The sequence below is a fragment of the Helianthus annuus genome, chromosome 1, assembly GCF_002127325.2.
Source record: "Helianthus annuus cultivar XRQ/B chromosome 1, HanXRQr2.0-SUNRISE, whole genome shotgun sequence".
NCBI classification, from domain to species: Eukaryota; Viridiplantae; Streptophyta; class Magnoliopsida; order Asterales; family Asteraceae; genus Helianthus; species Helianthus annuus.
The window spans coordinates 99,564,091-99,584,282 of NC_035433.2; the positions used below are offsets into that span (position 1 = coordinate 99,564,091).

The following is a 20,192-nucleotide window of genomic DNA, read 5'->3' on the forward strand; positions in this document are numbered from 1 at the left end:
GATCAATATTAGTTTGGCTCGTTACAGTACTGACACTTTTATTATAGCAAAAGACCAAACCCCAAAAAATAAAGTTATTATCTGCCCAAATACTATACTTTGATTACAAATTTTTTTAACAGACATTATATCGGAATGTGAAGGAAAAATATTAACACAATTGTATTTTGCCTTTAAAAAAAAAAGCTAACAAACAAGTAGTAGAGAATGTGAAATATTGATCGTCACTTATTTTAAATATTGAAACTTCTGGTTAACACCTATTATCAAAAAATTGCTTTGTCAAATGGGTTTATGGGAAGTGCTTCGATTATAATGTATCAAAGTGTGGCTATGTAGGGAAGCTAACAGAAAGAATTCAAGTGGATTATCATATACTAAACAACTTTCATGAATCAAGAGTACACCAAAGTGATACCAAGTCAAGAATATATTTTCAATTTGCAATATAACGCATCTATTTGACTTGAACTTAAGAATCACCTATACCCGAAATCAAAATCATTAAGCTAGATGTTCATTAAGTCGATGGATATCAATATAGATGTGTCCATGCGATTCAACCAGCAAGTTCCCAAAACAGTTGTCCTCTATGCCAGCGTTTTTATAACTGGCCATTTCGTTGAACATACCACCCTAACGGTCCATTAGGCAAACCAACTTCAAAAACTGCTGAACGTCAAAATAATTTAAAAATTATAAATTTTATATACAACTAACAAAAAAAACTACGAAAGTGATTTATCCTTTCCTATTTGCAATGCTAACAAAAATGAGCTTAGAATAAGCAAAACATAGAGGCCATAAATGAATTAGTAGATGAGATTTTACTATTTTAGAAAAGAAAATACATTAAAATAAATTAAAAAGGCTTTGAAAATCTAGTCCAACCATCAATCCGGTTCGCCAGTTCAACTACCAGCACAGAACCCGCCGGCCCAAATGAAGGCGGTTCAAGATAGCTTGACTGGGCCGCTTGTGTAGCTAGTTTCCGCTCCGACTGGCCAATATGGTTTGGTACTGTGAACACTTGCAGAAAATGGATGTCATATGCGCATGTATCAAGAAAGCCATTTCTATAACTAAAATGTTGATGAGCCTCCATTAATGCCAAACTGCGAAAAGGTTTTGAAGACAAAATAAGTCAAAGTCAAGCATAGTACTTTCTATACGGAGTTTTTTTTTACAGCTCCTATAAAAATATTTCGCATTTGTTTTTTATTTATAAATGGTATCTATTATACAACTTGATGCCAATATAAACTCCTTTAAAAGTGAAATACAGTTTATTTGAAAGTACATTGTTTGACTTTCAGAAGTCAACTTATGTTTTTGGAACTGAACGAACCGTGTTACTTGTATGTTGCCTTGTACGTGGGGCCTACTGGCGACAATCCACTGATAATATAGCATGAAATTGAGTTTCTCCTATACCTTCTCAATAAAGAAAGTAAAATTAGAAATAAGAAAACAATAAAGATATGATAAAAACATAAAATACAGATCCACGAGTGTAGATTTTGATATTACCAAGAGGTTTATTACTGTCCACCGCAAAGACCAAGGCAACAGCAGCAAAAATACCACCTTCAGCTTCATTGGTACATCGGAACCGAGATAAAGTATCACCAACAATGGAGGAAAATACATAATATTAATTATATAAGTCAGCATAATGAAGTAACAAACTGAAGTGTTTCTGAAGCAACACTAACCTATTTTTTTCCATAACAGCTATCATGCATGCATAGATGTCCTGTAAACAAACTTAATGTGCATTACAAATGCAACAAAAATATGATATTGTTGGTAATATATGCACAAAAGAACATGAGAAAAGACTTGCAGCAAACATTATTATGGCAGCAGGGGAGTTACGCCCTGAAACAGAAGTTGAGAACTCCCTGATGTCTGTTACAAATTCGTCAATCATGACAGTTTCTTGCTCCTGATGCATGAATACACAAAGTTATAAAGAATAAAGCTTAAAAAACAACTAAAGCAATGCAAAGGGATCTTCTAAGATATAAAACAACTTGAATGTGAATATTAACAACTTACTGCTGTTGATGCATCTCGACCTAGCAGTGCAAGTTGCAAACCCATGGCTGGTTGATTGGCCATAAAACGGGCTGCTGAAGGGTTCCTGTTGGCTGCAATTGCTCGTCGGCTGCGCTCGCTGCGCCGCTGCGGCTGCACTCACATGATAGAAAAATACCACTATTAGAAGTCAAACCTAGTACCTTCAAATTCAAATTCAAATTCAAATTCAAAACAATTTATGTTGCATTTTCAACGCGGTTTCTATTGTCAAAGAACTTCTTGTATGTTATTAATAGGGTTATTAATCTCTATCCTGATTCTAACAAGCCAGCGTCAAATTTTAGATCTTGTGGGTCAACTAAAGGAGCTCCATCAGCATGACCGAACACTTTGTGAGGCGACCTGTTAATGCCAATATGTGTCGCCCACCAGCCGCAACTGTGGTTATCCTAACCCATGGATTCATGAAAGCTACCAAACATGGCAAAGTTGTGAGAGATTCATCACCTGACGATGAGCTTTCACCTGCATGTCTAGACACACGTCGCCTTTTCGTACTTTCATGCGTAGCGACTACATCCGTAGATCTTGATCCCTCTGAGTAAGGGCTCACTTAATATCATAGTTAGTGAACTCAACAGTTACCATATTCCTATGCCAATGCTGCAATGATTAATATTACCTTGATCAAGTAAGTCTGTTTCTAGATCTTGATCTGTGTATGGGTCTCCAACAACTGTTCCAAACGGCACACACTCTTTCCATCCCCATGTTCCAAACGGCACACACTCTTGAATAAATCCCTTTGGGAAATTTGTACGCGTAACTAATAGACTTTGAAAGGCTTTGAAAACTCATTCTCCATTTAAATTAATTGTGTTTAACCTATTTAAATGGTTTGAGATAAAAAGACGACCCACAGTGACCCATTCATAGATAAAATGGTTGAACTTAAGACCCCCACAAGAGGTAAAAAATGAAATTTGCAGTTTAAAAAAATGTTATGGCCGACTTTTATATCGTCATTTAATGACCAGGTAGCGATAACTAAGACCCACATGGACCATTTTCACATATATACCTGTATTAGAGCAATGTCTAAGAGCACGGCTAACTTTCACAAAATTTCTCCAAGGATACCTTTGAAAGCCGCCCGGGTACATAAGCACTGTCGGAAAGAACAAAACACAATATCATTAATTTGAAATGAATACATAATTGACGAAAAGTTACCTGGTGTTCATCACCAACTTCCTGTTTTATGACCAGTTTTCTATCGGATGAAATTAACATTCCAACAAAGGAACATACAGTCTGTAAACATGGCTCAGTGCCGCTAAGGCTACAAACAGAGTTGCCACGCCAAGTAGCAAGCCACCATCATCGCCGGATAACGCTTCAAATCCCAAATAAATCAACAAACATACAGTCTATACTTTTCACCACGAACATAAAAAAGCCTATCTTTTCATTACTACTGGCAACAACACAACCACCAACATCACAGCCAAAACAACAGCAAGAAAGATGGGTCGGAACACAGATTTGTAAGAAGTGGGTACGAAAAATACATAAAACTTCATTAACACAAATGATAATGTTTGAGGGTACATTTATCCATCTATGAAACGGTGGGTACCAAAGACTAAAAGCCAAGTTGACCCGTTTCTTTTCAAGCTATTTCTATAACATACTTTTATGGTCCCGGGATTGCTCAAAATGTAAGTATTAGTGCAGTGATGAGTTAGCAAAAATAATAATAAATGGATAAATGTACCCTGTATAAGGTCAAACCAACTTACACTACCAATCATTAACCAAATCTTACCACCGATAACACAACTATAACACAACAGATTTCTAACTAATCGGTTACTGGTTACCTGATGAAGTTGTCATGAAAGATACGGAGGGGCGGCTTCTTGTCCGTCATCAGCGGCAATGGCTGGTTCCTCCATACTTCAACTAACAAAAAAACGTTAATTAACTCAACCTAATTCATAACAATCAAACTATACAAAAAAAAATAACAAATAACCCTTTTAATGGGAGTTTAATTATGGGTATTATCATGACAGAACCGGTTTCAGAATGAAAAGTATGGAACCAAACAACTTGAGATTACACAGAGCAAAATCTAAAATTAGACCAGCTATAGAGGTCTTAGGGTGGCCGATCTACACAAAGATGTCACAAGCAAGATGAGAACAGGTCACCGGAGCTAGCCAGAACTTTGCCAAAACCCTGTATGAACTCAGGTTTCTATGTGATGTCGTTCTACAATATCCACAAACATATTGAATAAGATGGTTAATTCATGAATACAAACTAAAAAGTAAAACAAAAAACCAAGCAACTGAAACAAAGATGAAGTTATTTACCATTTGGAGTGACGCAACATTACCAATTAACACAGCCTTCCTCTTGTAAAAGCTCAAAGGCACCTCATTTCCACGAATATCCTGTAAACTTAATTCCAAATAGAGTCAACATTTGACTTTCTAGAATCCACATACAGTAATTTCAAATTCTCAGATTCAACACCAGTTTTGTAACGTAAACAAAATCCAATCCCATTATTACATGAAGTTTGTTATAGTAAAAACTAATAATCAACAAGAATTTATAAAAAAAAAAAAATACTAAGAACTCATAAAGGCTAGCCAGATGGTTCACAGATTAAGCTCGTTTCATGTTGGAGCTCCAGCAAACCGCGTATCGCCACCATGTCTGCAGCCATCAACAACCACTATCTGGTAGCCAAACATCCATCTGTCATCAAAATATAGCCTAATAAATAACCCAAAACCCTAATTTTTCGAATCAAAGAGCAGCAGGATACCCACACACAGAGCACAGGCTCTTCTCCAAATGTCATGTAGCAGGATACAACACATAAGTAAGAAATTTTTTGAATCAGTGTGAGAAATCGAGAGGACTTACGGTGGTGGTTGTTGCGAGCGGTGGTGGTGGTTGTGAACGACGGTAGTGGCTGCAATTGGGGTCTCCGACTCTCCGGTGAAAGGCTAGATCTGAATGGATAATGCATTGACATTTCTTTATCGATCTGGTGTTAATGAGAAAGGCTAGATCTTCTTGGAGAAAAACCCTAAATCCAGATCTGGATTCGCCCAGAGAGCAGATCTGGATTCGCCAGAGAGGAGCAGGGAAGCGGGTGAATTTGAAATGTTTTGAAATGAACAACTCTAATGTATCCCCTTTTTTTTTTTTAGTAGAAGGGTATAAGTGGAAAGTGAAGTTTTCTAGTGCTTAAAACATTTGTACATCATGTTTTAGGGATGTTTTAAGGAAATTTCAATGACCTTAAGAAGTCCTTTGGATATGTATATTATATATATATATATATATATATATATATATATATATATATATATATAGGGTAGGTAGGGTTCTAGAGTGAACAACCTCCTAAGAGTGAACTGTGTGAACTTATATGGACCGTTGATCTTCATCATCTTAAGATTTTAATAGAATGGCAAGATCGTAATTATTGGTTTAATTTTATATATTTAATTAAATGTAAAAGGGTATTATTGTACATTTAAAATTAACAAATATGGAAGGTTGTAACCGAATAGCTTAATTATCTACCATTATCTCCTCCATTTATTATGGGTTTTTGTTTTGTTTTGAAATAATGGAACTCAAATTTAATTTCTATTCGTATGTTTTTTTTTGTTTTTAGACTTTTATACACCTCAGTTTACTTAATATAGTTTATTAATAATAAATTTTATACAATAGGTACACAATACACAGGTGCACAGTTATGATAACCAATATGATACACACATTATGCAACTCAGTACACATGAGTACTAGTGTATAAATATTCAAGTACACATGTGTACAGATATAGTAAACAGGTAAGTATACAAGTGTTCATGTAATATACAGTATATAAAACACATATTAATAAACTAAGTAAACTTCTGTAGGGATTTATGTAATATACAGTACACATGTTCGCAGGAATAAAACTACAATAACCAAATCAACTACCAGCGAGGATATAGTTGCGATCGATCTTCAGACGAAAAATTGACATCATGTACAATGAAATTGGAACTTGATTTCCTGGGTTTAAGGAACTGATGTACGATGAAAGAAATGAGAGAAAAAAATTATACACGTTCGTATAAAAGAAATAAGGAAAAAAAATTAAAACTTTGATTGATACCTGCAATATCCCACAAATCAAATCGCCTTTTAAAGGAACTTGAATTGTTGAAGAAGGAGGAAATATTAGAATAAAAAAGGGAGGTCTGATCTTCTCGATTTAGAGAGAGAATGTTGTAATTTCGTTTATGAATCATTAATTTGAATTCCTAAAATGCAGGAATTAGGTAGAATATTATGGTAACTGAGTAGGATAAATCTTAATTATAATTGATTTAAAATTAAATAAGAATTAAATCTAATTAGTTAATGACAATCCTATCCTTTTAAAATCAAGGGCCAAGATGAGTTCACACAGTTCTCAAATGAGGGAGGTGTTCACTCTTGATCCTAACCCTATATATATATATATATATATATATATATATATATATATATATATATATATATATATATATAGGATGGTTCAAATGAAAACCACTTTTATTGTGAAAACTCGAAAACTAACTAAATAAAGCCTAAAAAACACACCAAAAAGTTTTTTTTTTCAATTTTTTTATAAAAAATCGCAGGTTTTTGTATATAAAAAAAACTTTTTTTTAAAAAAAAATTGTATTACACATGTGTAATGCTACACATGTATATGTGTACTACACGTGTAGTATTACACATGTGCACTACAAAAAAGATTTTTTTTTTTGATTTTTTTTATATACTAAAAGTAGCGAAAATTATTATGCAAAAAAAAAAAAATTTTTTGTATGTTTTTTTGGCTTTTTTAATTAGTTTTCGAGTTTTCACAATAACTAGTGGTTTTCATTTGAACCTTCTCTCTCTCTCTCTCTCTCTATATATATATATATATATATATATATATAGGGAGCTGCTAGAATGAAAACCACCCCGAGTTGTAAGAACCGCGAGAACCACACCATCCGGGTCGCCGTTTACCATGATTTTTTTTACAACTAGATGTGTATATTATAAACACATCCGTAAAAAAAATTTAAACGCCCCCCCCCCCCCCGAGGGGGTAGTTTTTTACACCACAAGTTTGGTGAAAAAAAAAAAGAAAACAAAAAAAATAAAAACACCAAACTTGTGGTGTAAAAAACTACCCCCTCAGGGGGGGGGGCGTTTAAATTTTTTTTTTATGGATGTGTTTATAATATACACATCTAGTTGTAAAAAAAAATCATGGTAAACGGCGACCCGGATGGTGTGGTTCTCGCGGTTCTTACAACTTGGGGTGGTTTTCATTCTAGCAGCCCCCTATATATATATTGTGACAACCCGTGATTTACGGCTCCTAATTACGTGATTAATAGGCGATTTACGCGACATTAAATAGTGTTTACGACGCTAATTAACTAAATTAAGCCTTTGGAGTGCCTGGGAACGCCTCATCGACTTTATAGTGCTCGTGTGACGATCTGCGAAGAAACTACTGGAAATCTAACGGTAATAAACTGAAACCGTGCGAATTACTAACGACACCGACAAATATGGATGTTACACGAAAATTTTTAAGCGTATGAAGTTTGGGTTGCAATATCAGGTCTCGCAGGAATTACGGGCCACCTACACATGAGATGGGCTTGTGGGCCCTGGACCAAAGCCTAAAACCCGCAAGCCTAAACCTACACATAATATACTAGATCTATTGCTTAAAGATCAATACAAAATCTTGCTAAATCTCTAAAAATCTATGCAAAATCTTAACCAAATCTTAACAAAATATTTACAAGATTTTTTTTTTGATCTAAAGTTGGATCACAAGATCCACACAAGATCTTACAAAAGATCTCAAACATCCTCTATAAAACTCCCTTATGCTTCATTTTTGAAAACATCAGACTAACTACACACACAATCACTCTATGCTCTCTTCTCCTCCATTTCTTGTCTAAACACTTAGACATCCCCAACCGATTACCCATTTCTCTTCACTAAAACCCTAACTAATCACACACAAACAGACAACCGTATGCTCTATTCCCTCCCAACACTTCCCTGCATCTTATCATGTATACACACACCTGCAATCTCTCGGTTCCCCTGTCATACAACAACCGGAGTCACTTCGGTGACACCTTCAGTCGCTACATCTCCGACAACACCCCCCCCCCTCGGTTCAGTAAGCAAAAGGAGAGAGCTGTCGTGTGTGGTGGAGACGAGAGGGAGGAAGGGAGAGAAAGCAGACGGAGAGAGGGAGGCGGCGCTAATCAGGCGGCGGCCGGCGTCAAGCCGGCGACGATAACCGGCGGTGGCGGTCTCGGTTTCATTCTCCGACCAGTCCCGGTAAGAACACCTTCACGTTCTTTTTTTCCGATTTACTGCTTTGGTAAACTTGCTTATTAACAAGATCTCCCTCACGATCCTTACCTCTTGACGGTGATATGCGGCGGCAGTGGCGGGTGTTCACAGTGGTCCGGGGATGGTGGCGACGATTATGCTCTGGTAGAAATGTTGGAGAGGATGATGTTCTGGTTTGGGTTTTTATGGGAGTCTCAGGCTAAATCCAGCAGATTCAGTTCTTAAAAGTTTTTATGGGATTGATTAATTGTTGAATTAATATTTGTTATATTGATTGAATATTGATTGAATTTTGGTAAAAATAACGGCAACTTGGTTGTCCGGGGCATCCAAAAACAGAGGAAACTCTGCCCGTTTTTCGAGAAAACCCGTAAAATAAAACGAGTTTTATTTTAAAAACGTGCTTTTCTTGTAAAACGACAACTATTGTTATAAAGCGACTTTTACAAATATAAAGTTTCCTTCGACAACGACTTACAACTTACGAGAACAACGATATGAAAATTATTTTGACAACAAAAATAAATATAGTTATTATTATATTTATTTCAAACAAACTCGAATCTTTTTATAAATAAATATAGTATATATATTTATTTAAGCATCCCGTAACCCGAAGTCGTTTCATCAAAATAAATATAGTTTATATTTATTCCAAATATCAAACGACACGACAGTTGTTTTGCTAAATAAATATAGTTTATATACTTATTTGAAGTTATATACGACACGAGTCCTTTTATAAACTAAATATAGTTTGTATATTTGTTTCAAACTTGAAACAACGCGATGATACTTTCGCAAAATAAATATAACTTTTTGTATTTATTATATACGCCTAGACGGCACATACATATATTTTTGGCAAATATACACAAGATGTGATATATATAATACAAATCATTATATATTATTTGCATACGACCTCTCAAAAACGAGCTAACGAGTATAACTCCTTCGCTTCTTTTAAGTTGACAAATTACCGTCAAATCGTTCGATCAACGATTCGGTAGAGCTCGGTAACACGTAGATTTGTTACCACATTATTTAGAAACTTATTAGATATTCCGTGTTAGGAATATTGTAGAATGCACGCTAGCAAGTCGAGTCTTGGAAACGACACCATCGAAGTCGTAATTAGCTAACTTGCACAGGAATATTCAGGCGAGTTCATAACCCCCACTTTTTACTACTGTTTTACATTCTTTTTGTAAATGTTTTCGGGGTGGAAAGACATGCACAATTTTCAGAAACATACAAAGTTTTGAACAAACGCAAAACTCGTATTTCTAAATCATATCACGAATGGATTTCGAGGAACTCAAATGATTTACGAAAGGTTTATACTAAACATACCGGTTTTTTTTTACAAAACAAATGCTTATTTTCGAAATATGAATGATTTTTCATAACTAAGGAGTCAGTCAGGGTGGCTGGGAAGGTTCAGTCAGGGTGGCTGGGAAAGTTCAGTCAGGGTGGCTGGGAAAGCTCAGTCAGGGTGGCTGGGGAGGCTCAGCCAGGGTGGCTGAGGTGGAATATATGTTACAGTAATTACGAAAAATTTTTACATGGTATGGTTAACGTAAGGAGGTGTTATACGATCATGTGAGTGGATAGGAACAACATGGGGCCATTAGTCCTCATGGAGGGACCGAGGGACAGGAGCGGTAGATCTATCTGGGTGTAGCGAGCCCAGCCCCCGGCCAAACTAGAAACGGACCGTGGGGTGACTTTGTCCACATACTTTGCCGTGGCGAAATCTGCTAGGTTTGAGTCTCCCTATTTGCACTTCACATATGTCAGTGGCCTTGCAAACCATTGGTGATCACAAGTCCTCTTACACTGCTACATACCAGGGATTTTATACTTACGGAAACTTCTTGTTCATACAAATTAACTACCATGTTTTATACAAATACAAAGAATTATGGGGGTATGGAGTCAAAGTCAGGGTGGGCATTGACGGTTATGCGAACATTACAAAGACAAGGCTTTACAAATACATGGTTTTATGAACATAACGTGTTACAAACACAACGTTTCCATATAACTTGGCAAGAAAATGATTTTTAAATTCATTTTCTCAATACTATTTCAAAAACCGGTTACCAAAGATTTATTTCAAACCTTTCACAACTCAAAAGATTTATTTCAGATCTTTTGCAAACAAACTATGAACTCGCTCAACTTTATGTTGACTTTTTCGCATGTTCTTTCTCAGGTTGCATTTCTAAGACAAAGCACGGTTGGAATAGGAGGACCATGAAGAGTCGAGTACTTAGTGGGCGTTCAGTTTCTAGAAAGACTTAGCTTATTTGCTTCCGCTGTGCAATGAAGATACCAGTCCAGTCACGCCAATGCTCTGATAATTTCGGGGTGTGACATATATATATATATATATATATATATATATATATATATATATATAGGGAGCCGCTAAAATAGAAACCATCCCCAGTTGTAAGAACCGTGAGAACTACTCTCAACCAATCAGAATAAAGGGTATTTTGGTCATTTACTTCAAATGTCCAATCTCTCTCTCTCTCTCTTCGTTAAAAGTCATCTGACTTTCTTGTCATCTTTCATATATCATCACTTTCCTCTCTCTCTCTCTCTCTCTTCATTTCAAATTTTGAAGATATAATAGGATCTCTCTGTTCATCTCTCTCTCATATCTCCAAAAACCAGAGATGAACTCGCCGGAGAAAACCATCACTGCCGCCCTCCTTCAAAACCTAATTGCCAGAGAAAACACCGCCGGCCCCATTCGCTGCCCCCTTTCTTATCCCATATTCAATGAAGAGAAAGATTCGGATCCGTTGATGCTTTGGATACAATAAAGACCCGGATTCGATGAAGACCCATATTCAATGAAGAGAAAGATTGTAGGTTCATCTCTTCTTTTTTCAGATGCCACTAAACCTCATTTCTAAGAATCATTTTGCGGCTAAATGAAATTTATAAATGGGGAATGAGAGCTCCTTCTTTTAAAAATCATTTATTGTAGAACATTACATGTAACTGTTGTTATTTTTCTCATTTTTTTTTCATTTTTTTCTTTCCGACGAATGGTGGTTGTGTGTATGAGAGAGGTGGGTTGGGGGCGTCGGTGGGTTCAAGTGATGGGTGGTTGGTGTGTGTGAGTGGTGCCCTAGGTGGTGGTGGTGGGGCGTCGGTGGGTTCAAGTGAGGGGTGGTTGGTCTGTACAGCATGTTTGTTTGATTTTGTTTGCTGGGTTTTCCTTGGATTTGGGTATTCTATATGAAATGGGTGTTGGATGTTTTATTAGAGATGTTTTTGTGTGTGCTTCTGTTGGCCGGCTTCGATGTCGATTGTTTTTACAGGTGACAGATTTTGCAAGAGGTGCCGATGGTGCCCGGTGCGGCCCCGTGGTGCCCGCTGGTGCCGGTGGTGCCCTGTTGTGCCGACCGAAAAGTTGTCGGATCAGGCAGTGAGTTTTTTTTGTCGAGATAGTGCGAAACTTTTTTTCCGACAATTGATATTGACGATGGCGTTCTTGGCAGTGATGAAAAAAACGTAGATTTTGATGACAATGGCGCCGCAAGGATGGTGGAGGGTAGATTTTTGAACCTGCAACCCACTTTGCAGCCTCTGATTATCGGAAAAATCTGAGCCAAACCCCGTTTTTTTCGAGAATCCATACATTGTTTTTTATTTATGTTGTTGATTTTTTATTTTTTTCCCAGTCGATGATGATAATAATCTATCTGAGACACCTACCGAGTTGCAATTTCTGGGTGCGATCGTTTTTGTGTAAAAAAGTTTTTGAAAAAAAAGCTAAAACTGTAAACTTTTTAACGTAAAACATAAATTTTTAACGTAAAACGTAAAGTTTTTAACGTAAAAGTTAAAACCGTAAACTTTTTAACGTAAAATGTAAACTTTTTAACGTAAAACGTAAAGTTTTTAACGTAAAACGTAAAAACTTTAACGTAAAACATAAAAACATAAAACGTAAAAACATAAAACGTAAAAAGTTTAACGTAAAACGTAAAAAGTAAAAAGTTTAACGTAAAACGTAAAATTTTTAACATAAAACGTAAAAATTTTAACGCAAAACGTAAAGATTTTAACGTAAAACGTAAAAAATTTTACGTAAACCGTAAAACGTAAAAAGCTTAACGTAAAACATAAAACGTAAAAAGTTTAAAAAATCTGTATAAAAACTGAATTTAAAAAGCTTTTAATAAAAAAATTTGTTTAAAAAATAAAAACTAATACAATAATACAAAAAAGTAATAAAAAATAATAAATACAAAAAGACAAAAATAGTAATTTTACTAAACTACCATTTTCCATTAAAATATTAAAGACATAATAAGACAAAAATTATTTAATATTATTTCTAATTACTTTTAATCTTGTTCATCCATCTTGTTGATCTAATGGCTAGAAAGTGGTTCTCTCGGTTCTTACAACTGTAGGTGGTTTTCATTTTAGTAGTCCCCTATATATATATATATAGGAGAAGGATCCGTTAGGAACACCCTTTATTGCGAGAACCGCGAGAAACAATGTGAACACAACCAAAAATACTTAAAAAAATCTAAAAAAACCCAAAAAAAAATTACTATTTATTTTTTGAAAAAATCGCTGTATTTCGTCAATAATAATAAAAATTAAAAATAAAGCTTCAAATAATAATAAAAATTAAAAAAAAACTTCGATTAACAGTTATCCATGCACATGTGCATATGTATCATTTCTTTGACAAATTCCGTAAATTACAAATATCAGACAATTACACTTTCATTTACACTACCATTTACAATACACTACTTTTTACATTAACAATAATTGAAATGCAAATGCGCATCTATATGTATGAACTTGTTATAACATTAACAACACTAGAAATGCACATGTGCATCTATATATATATGAACATGTTATAACTTGTTTTAGTACACCACTTTGAATACACATTCCCTTTCATCTATCACCATCCATAATACGCTACCATTACCTCCTACCATCCGTAATACAATACCATTGCTTTTTACTATCCATAATACAATACTATTACCAATATTTCACTATATTATATGTACATCAACACCCTTTATACCATCCAAACAACATATTACATCATAAAGTGACAAATATAATCAAACCATCAGCCACTAGATATAACTAACCAAAACACATGTATATGGGCCTACTCCATCATTTAAAATCACAAACTTTTTGTACCAAAACACCTTATTTCATGTGGATACATATAGATGCACATGTGCATTTCTAATATTGGTAATGTAAAATGTAGTGTATTACATATGGTAGTGTAAATGAAAGTGTATTTTTCTACTACTAGTAATATATTACAGAATTTGTCCAAGAAATGATACATATGCACATGTGCATCCATAACTATTACTCGAAAAAAAAAAGTTTTTTAGGTAACGATTATCGGAAAAATCTGAGCCAAACCCCTTTTTTTCGAGAATCCACACATTGTTTTTGATTTTTGTTGTTGATTTTATATTTTTTTCCCAGTCGATGATGATAATAATCTATCTGAGACACCTACCGAGTTGCAATTTCTGGGTGCGATCGTTTTTGTGTAAAAAAGTTTTTGAAAAAAAAACTAAAACTGTAAACTTTTTAACGTAAAACATAAATTTTTAACGTAAAACGTAAAGTTTTTAACGTAAAAGTTAAAACCGTAAACTTTTTAACGTAAAATGTAAACTTTTTAACGTAAAACGTAAAGTTTTTAACGTAAAACGTAAAAACTTTAACGTAAAACATAAAAACATAAAACGTAAAAACATAAAACGTAAAAAGTTTAACGTAAAACGTAAAACGTAAAAAGTAAAAAGTTTAACGTAAAACGTAAAATTTTTAACATAAAACGTAAAAATTTTAACGCAAAACGTAAAGATTTTAACGTAAAACGTAAAAAATTTTACGTAAACCGTAAAACGTCAACGTAAAACGTAAAACGTAAAAAGTTTAAAAAATCTGTATAAAAACTGAATTTAAAAAGCTTTTAATAAAAAAAATTGTTTAAAAAATAAAAACTAATACAATAATACAAAAAAAGTAATAAAAAATAATAAATACAAAAAGAGTAATTTTACTAAACTACCATTTTCCATTAAAATATTAAAGACATAATAAGAGAAAAATTTTTTAATATTATTTTTAATTACTTTTAATCTTGTTCATCCATCTTGTTGATCTAATGGCTAGAAAGTGGTTCTCTCGGTTCTTAAAACTGTAGGTCGTTTTCATTTTAGCGGTCCCCTATATATATATATATATATATATATATATATATATATATATATATATATATATATATATATATATATATATATATATATATATATATAGGAGAAGGATCCGTTAGGAACCACCCTTTATTGCGAGAACCGCGAGAACCAATGTGAACACAACCAAAAATACTTAAAAAAAATCTAAAAAAACCCAAAAAAAAAATTTACTATTTTTTTTTGAAAAAATCGCTGTATTTCGTCAATAATAATAAAAATTAAAAATAAAACTTCAAATAATAATAAAAATTAAAAAAAAACTTCGATTAACAGTTATCCATGCACATGTGCATATGTATCATTTCTTTGACAAATTTCGTAAATTACAAATATCAGACAATTACACTTTCATTTACACTACCATTTATAATACACTACTTTTTACATTAACAATAATTGAAATGCAAATGTGCATCTATATGTATGAACTTGTTATAACATTAACAACACTAGAAATGCACATGTGCATCTATATATATGAACATGTTATAACTTGTTTTAGTACACCACTTTGAATACACATTCCCTTTCATCTATCATACCATCCATAATACGCTACCATTACCTCCTACCATCCGTAATACAATACCATTGCTTTTTACCATCCATAATACAATACTATTACCAATATTTCACTATATTATATGTACATCAACACCCTTTATACCATCCAAACAGCATATTACATCATAAAGTGACAAATATAATCAAACCATCAGCCACTAGATATAACTAACCAAAACACATGTATATGGGCCTACTCCATCATTTAAAATCACAAACTTTTTGTACCAAAACACCTTATTTCATGTTGATACATATAGATGCACATGTGCATTTCTAATATTGGTAATGTAAAAAGTAGTGTATTACATATGGTAGTGTAAATGAAAGTGTATTTTTCTACTACTAGTAATATATTACAGAATTTGTCCAAGAAATGATACATATGCACATGTGCATCCATAACTATTACTCGAAAAAAAAAGTTTTTTTAGGTAACGAAATATAGCGATTTTTATTAGAAAAATATTGGAAAAAATTGTGGGTTTTTTTGGCTTGTTTTAGGTATTTCTTTGTGTTCACATTGGTTCTCACGGTTCTCATAATAAGGGTGGTTCTCAAATGAACCTTACCCTATATATATATATAGGGGAGGGTTATCTTGAGAACGCTAAATATTGCGAGAATCGTGAGAACGAATGAGAAAACCAATCAAAACCAGATTTTTTAATACAAAATCCATTGTAATAAAAATAAAACATCAAAAAAGAATTTACAACATCAAGTAATTCATTTCTCCTCTCAAAATCACTCGTACTAGATTTTTTACACATGTGTAAACATAACAAATTTACACATGTGTAAATGGCAAACTTACACATTTGTAAATTTTCTTTATTTACGAATTCACGAAAATTTAAACGTGTAAATTTAATTTCTAACATTGTATTCGAATAATAATGATAAGTGTAAAAAGAAATTTTGAATTTGAATTTTTTTTACCAAGTTCTCGTGATTTTTCCATTCGTTCTCACAAAGCCGGATTTTTTTAATATAAAATCCACTGTAATAAAAATAAAACATCAAAAAAGAATTTACAACATCAAGTAATTCATTTCTCCTCTCAAAAGCACTCGTACTAGACTTTTTACACATGTGTAAACATAACAAATTTACACATGTGTAAATGGCAAACTTACACATATGTAAATTTTCTTTATTTACGAATTCACGAAAATTTAAACGTGTAAATTTAATTTCTAACATTGTATTCGAATAATAATGATAAGTGTAAAAAGAAATTTTGAATTTGAATTTTTTTTTACCAAGTTCTCGTGATTTTTTCATTCGTTCTCACGGTTCTCGCGATATTTAGCGTTCTCATTTAAACCCTCCCCTATATATATATATATATATATATATATATATATGCGAGAACCGTGAGAACGAATGAAAAAACCACGAGAACTTGGTGTATATATATATATATAGAGAGAGAGAGAGAGAGTCTTAGGATCCTATAAAAAGGACATTTTTCGTGATAAGTGTGAGAAGGCATAAGAATTGACATGTAGACATCATGTTTTAGACTTGGGCATGATGTTTTGGTTTGTTTTGGCAATAAAAACCCAAAACATAACAATTTAAAACACAATGTAATGAATTCTAGACTTAAAACACCATGCCAAGAACTTTAAGTAGTGTGTTTTAAGTGTTAAGAAGTATATTTTAGTTGTGTTTTAAATTTCACCCCATAATACGTTGCATTGTGTTTTAAATTGTTATGTTTGGTGTTTTTCTTGCCAAAACCTCATGCCTAAGTCCAAAATATGATGCCTACGTTACAATTCATATACCTTCTGACACTTCTCATGAAAAATGTATTTTTTACAGGAACCTTATCCTATATATACATATAGGAGAGGCTTCAAATGAAAACCACTAGTTAACGCGAAAACTCGAAAACTAACTAAAAAAAGCCTAAAAACCATACCAATTTTTTTTTCATACCAATTTTCGCTATTTTAGGTATATAAAAAAACTTTTTTCAAAAAAAAAATTGTAGTCCACGTGTGTAATAGTACACATGTGTATTACATTTTTTTTATATATACAAAAACTAGTGATTTTTTATAAAAAAAAATTGTAAAAAAATATGGTGTGTTTTTTAGGCTTTTTTAGTTAGTTTTCGAGTTTTCACGTTAAAAGTAGTTTTCATAGAGCCGTGGTGACACTCACTGATCCTAAGATAAGGAACATAGGGGAAAGAGGTATAGACTGCATTTTCATTGGGTATGCGGAGCATTCATTTGCTCACAGGTTCTATGTTATAGAACCAAATGACTACGTGTCAGTGCATACGATAATTGAGGCAAGAACTGCAGAGTATGATGAGAATAGATTCTCTTCAATACCTAGGCCTAGAGACATGCTTCCAAGCTCTAGTAACTCTCACGTGGCTGATCAAGTGATTGATACTCTTCCAGAACCTAGGAGGAGTGGTAGAGCAAGAAAAGCTAAATCATTTGGTGATGATTTTCAGCTATATTTGGTCGAAGGATCTAGAGATGAAATTAAAATTCAATATCAATATTGCTTCAATATTGAGGAAGATCCTAAAACCTATAGTGAAGCTATGGCATCTCGGGACACGTAGCTTTCTGGAAAGAAGTTATAAATGATGAGATGGACTCTATTATGCAGAATAACACTTGGAAACTGTCTGATCTACCCCTTGGGTGTAAACCACTTGGTTGTAAATGGATCTTCAAGAAGAAGATGAAAGTAGATGGTTCAATTGATAAGTTTAAAGCCCGATTGGTTATCCAAGGCTTTAGACAAAAGGAAGGAATTGACTACTTTATACATATGCTCCTGTAGCAAGAATATCCACAATTAGATTGTGGTTGCCTTAGCTGCAATACACAATCTTGTAATTCACCAAATGGATATGAAAACCGCTTTCCTGAATGGTGATTTAGATTAGGAGATATATATGAAACAACCAAAGGGTTTTGTTATGCCTGGCCATAAGCATAAGGTGTGTAAGCTAGTTAAGTCATTATATGGCTTAAAACAAGCACCAAAACAGTGGCATCAAAAGTTCGATGATGTGGTTTTGTCTAATGGTTTTGTATTTGTGACAACTGGCTAAAATAAGGGTAATTCCGTACAACTTAAACACTTGATTTAACGCTTAATTACGTTCATTACGATTTAATTATTGCATGATTAGGTCGTACAAAGTCTAGCAATCATAGGACATGGTTATATATGTCAAACAACAATTATACAATCGCTACGTCGTGAGAAAACTACAAACTATGTCCTAATATGTTGGCAAAATGCTGAAAACACTATTCACCTGAATACATTATTCATGCCAGCAAGTTTCGAAGACTGTCGGAACGAGCGACGAAGGGCATGAACGCACTTGGTAGATGAAATACAAATAAAAATCCCTAATTAGGGACGCCAAATGTAAAAACACTTTAACTTTCCGAAAAATACATGTCGTTAAAAATTCGTCCGAATCGCGCCAAAACTGTAACAAAAATAAATTGTCCGCAACACTAAAATACATCATTTTAGTGTCCGTAGAACTTGCAAATAATATTCTACACCTTAAAGCTTGGAGATATCAATGGGTTATCCGAAACACAAGCTACCGGTACAACGTCGCTACTTGCACAACTTGTCCGTTTATTTTATTCGACGGACTAGTAAATGATATTTTTTTATCCCCCTAACACCTAAACGAATCATCTAGCGAACTAGTTAGCGATATTTTGGCGTTGTAAATGCCTTAAATAAACGCCACAGCATCGATGGTAAAATAAAACCATCGCTCCCGGTATGATATAACACTTTTTATATAACACCCAATATCGAACCGACGAGCAAACTAGTGGCATTTTGTAGGTCCCTTGTGAACAGGATCTGATCGACTGGAACGTAGATGAATCGGATATGATCAATGCGCGGAATTCATTGAATCAAACAACAGATGTACGAAGACAAATTCTACTCTGAAATGTTGTCTGATCTTTCATTAATTGAATATGAAAGTACAAGAGCTCCTTAGAAAGTTCAGACTGACATGAGTTTGCCAGAGAGTCAAAATAGCAAAAGTTACATATGAGCTGCTCGGGCAGCTATTTATAGATAGAGTCAGGATAGAGTGAGTGCTGGCCGATCGGCTGGGCTAGCCGATCGGCTGACATTGCTGACCGATCGAACAGCCTGTCCGATCGGCTGGGCTAGCCGATCGGCTGGCATAGTCAACAAAAGTCAGCACTTAACAAAAACGCGCCATATCCTGACTTGCCATACAAACTATACATACAAACATAAACTACAAACATACAAAAACATGACTACATGCTGACGGAAGCTACAGACGTTATTGTACTAACAGACTCCCCCTCGGATGTAGCTGTAGTTCCTTCCAGCATAGTCTTCAATTCTTCCTGTTCCTCCTTCGCTCTTTCGCCTTTTGCCTCCTCTTTTCTTCTCTTTCTTCTAACATCTTTCGTCTCTTGTGTCTACCTTCAGTCATCCACCATTTCCTGTACTCTGGGTCACCATCACGCTTTCGATCCCATTTTGGAATCTTGTTTTCTTCAGATTCAATTGGCGTCTGATCTGTTGGTGGAACAAACCCCATTTTTCGTCTACCCAACTCAGCAGCTCTCTTTGCTATCTCTTTAGATCTTTGACTGCGCTTGTATCTTTTCAAGAACTCATCAATTTCAATATCTCTCCATTTAGACTTCCAATATCTACCTGAATTGATGTCTTGAGTGAAGCATACATCCACAATCCCTTGATATTGCATTGCTTGAGCCTTGTCTCTCTTCTCATAAACAATCTTGTTTAGGAACAAGCAAT

The 20,192-nt window shown here is 34.1% G+C and overlaps 1 protein-coding gene across 8 annotated transcripts; it reads right to left on the minus strand.

Annotated features, from left to right (window-relative positions):
* Positions 1–685: 685 nt before the first annotated feature.
* LOC110866116 lies at positions 686–5,258 on the minus strand. Of its 8 annotated transcripts, none has more exons than XR_004892516.1 (9): positions 4,987–5,258; positions 4,425–4,815; positions 4,193–4,320; positions 3,125–4,008; positions 2,062–2,193; positions 1,716–1,948; positions 1,531–1,593; positions 1,349–1,434; positions 686–1,115 (listed from the first exon to the last, which is right to left on the minus strand). XR_004892516.1 is itself a non-coding variant. In XM_035989873.1 (7 exons), exons 2-6 carry the CDS (start codon positions 2,605–2,607, stop codon positions 1,429–1,431), a joined length of 408 nt encoding a protein of 135 aa, XP_035845766.1. In that variant the 5' UTR covers positions 2,608–2,640; positions 2,726–3,112; the 3' UTR covers positions 686–1,115; positions 1,349–1,428. The 8 variants fall into 8 exon arrangements, 1 of the variants encoding a protein (XP_035845766.1); XR_002551173.2 differs by having other exon boundaries at positions 3,125–3,211; positions 3,927–4,320; XR_004892519.1 differs by having other exon boundaries at positions 3,125–3,211; positions 3,277–4,320.
* Between the last annotated feature and the right edge of the window lie 14,934 nt (positions 5,259–20,192).

What these genes read in the sequence shown, in the direction of transcription:
- LOC110866116 (XM_035989873.1), bottom strand. Translation starts at nt 2,607, where the DNA reads ATGAAAGTACGAAAAGGCGACGTGTGTCTAGACATGCAGGTGAAAGCT. An exon ending in AGGTGAAAGCTCATCGTCAG is followed by an intron (nt 2,194 to 2,550) that starts GTGATGAATCTC and finishes ATGTGAGTGCAG; the next exon opens with CCGCAGCGGCGCAGCGAGCG. An exon ending in TAACAGACATCAGGGAGTTC is followed by an intron (nt 1,693 to 1,897) that starts TCAACTTCTGTT and finishes TTCAGAAACACT; the next exon opens with TCAGTTTGTTACTTCATTAT.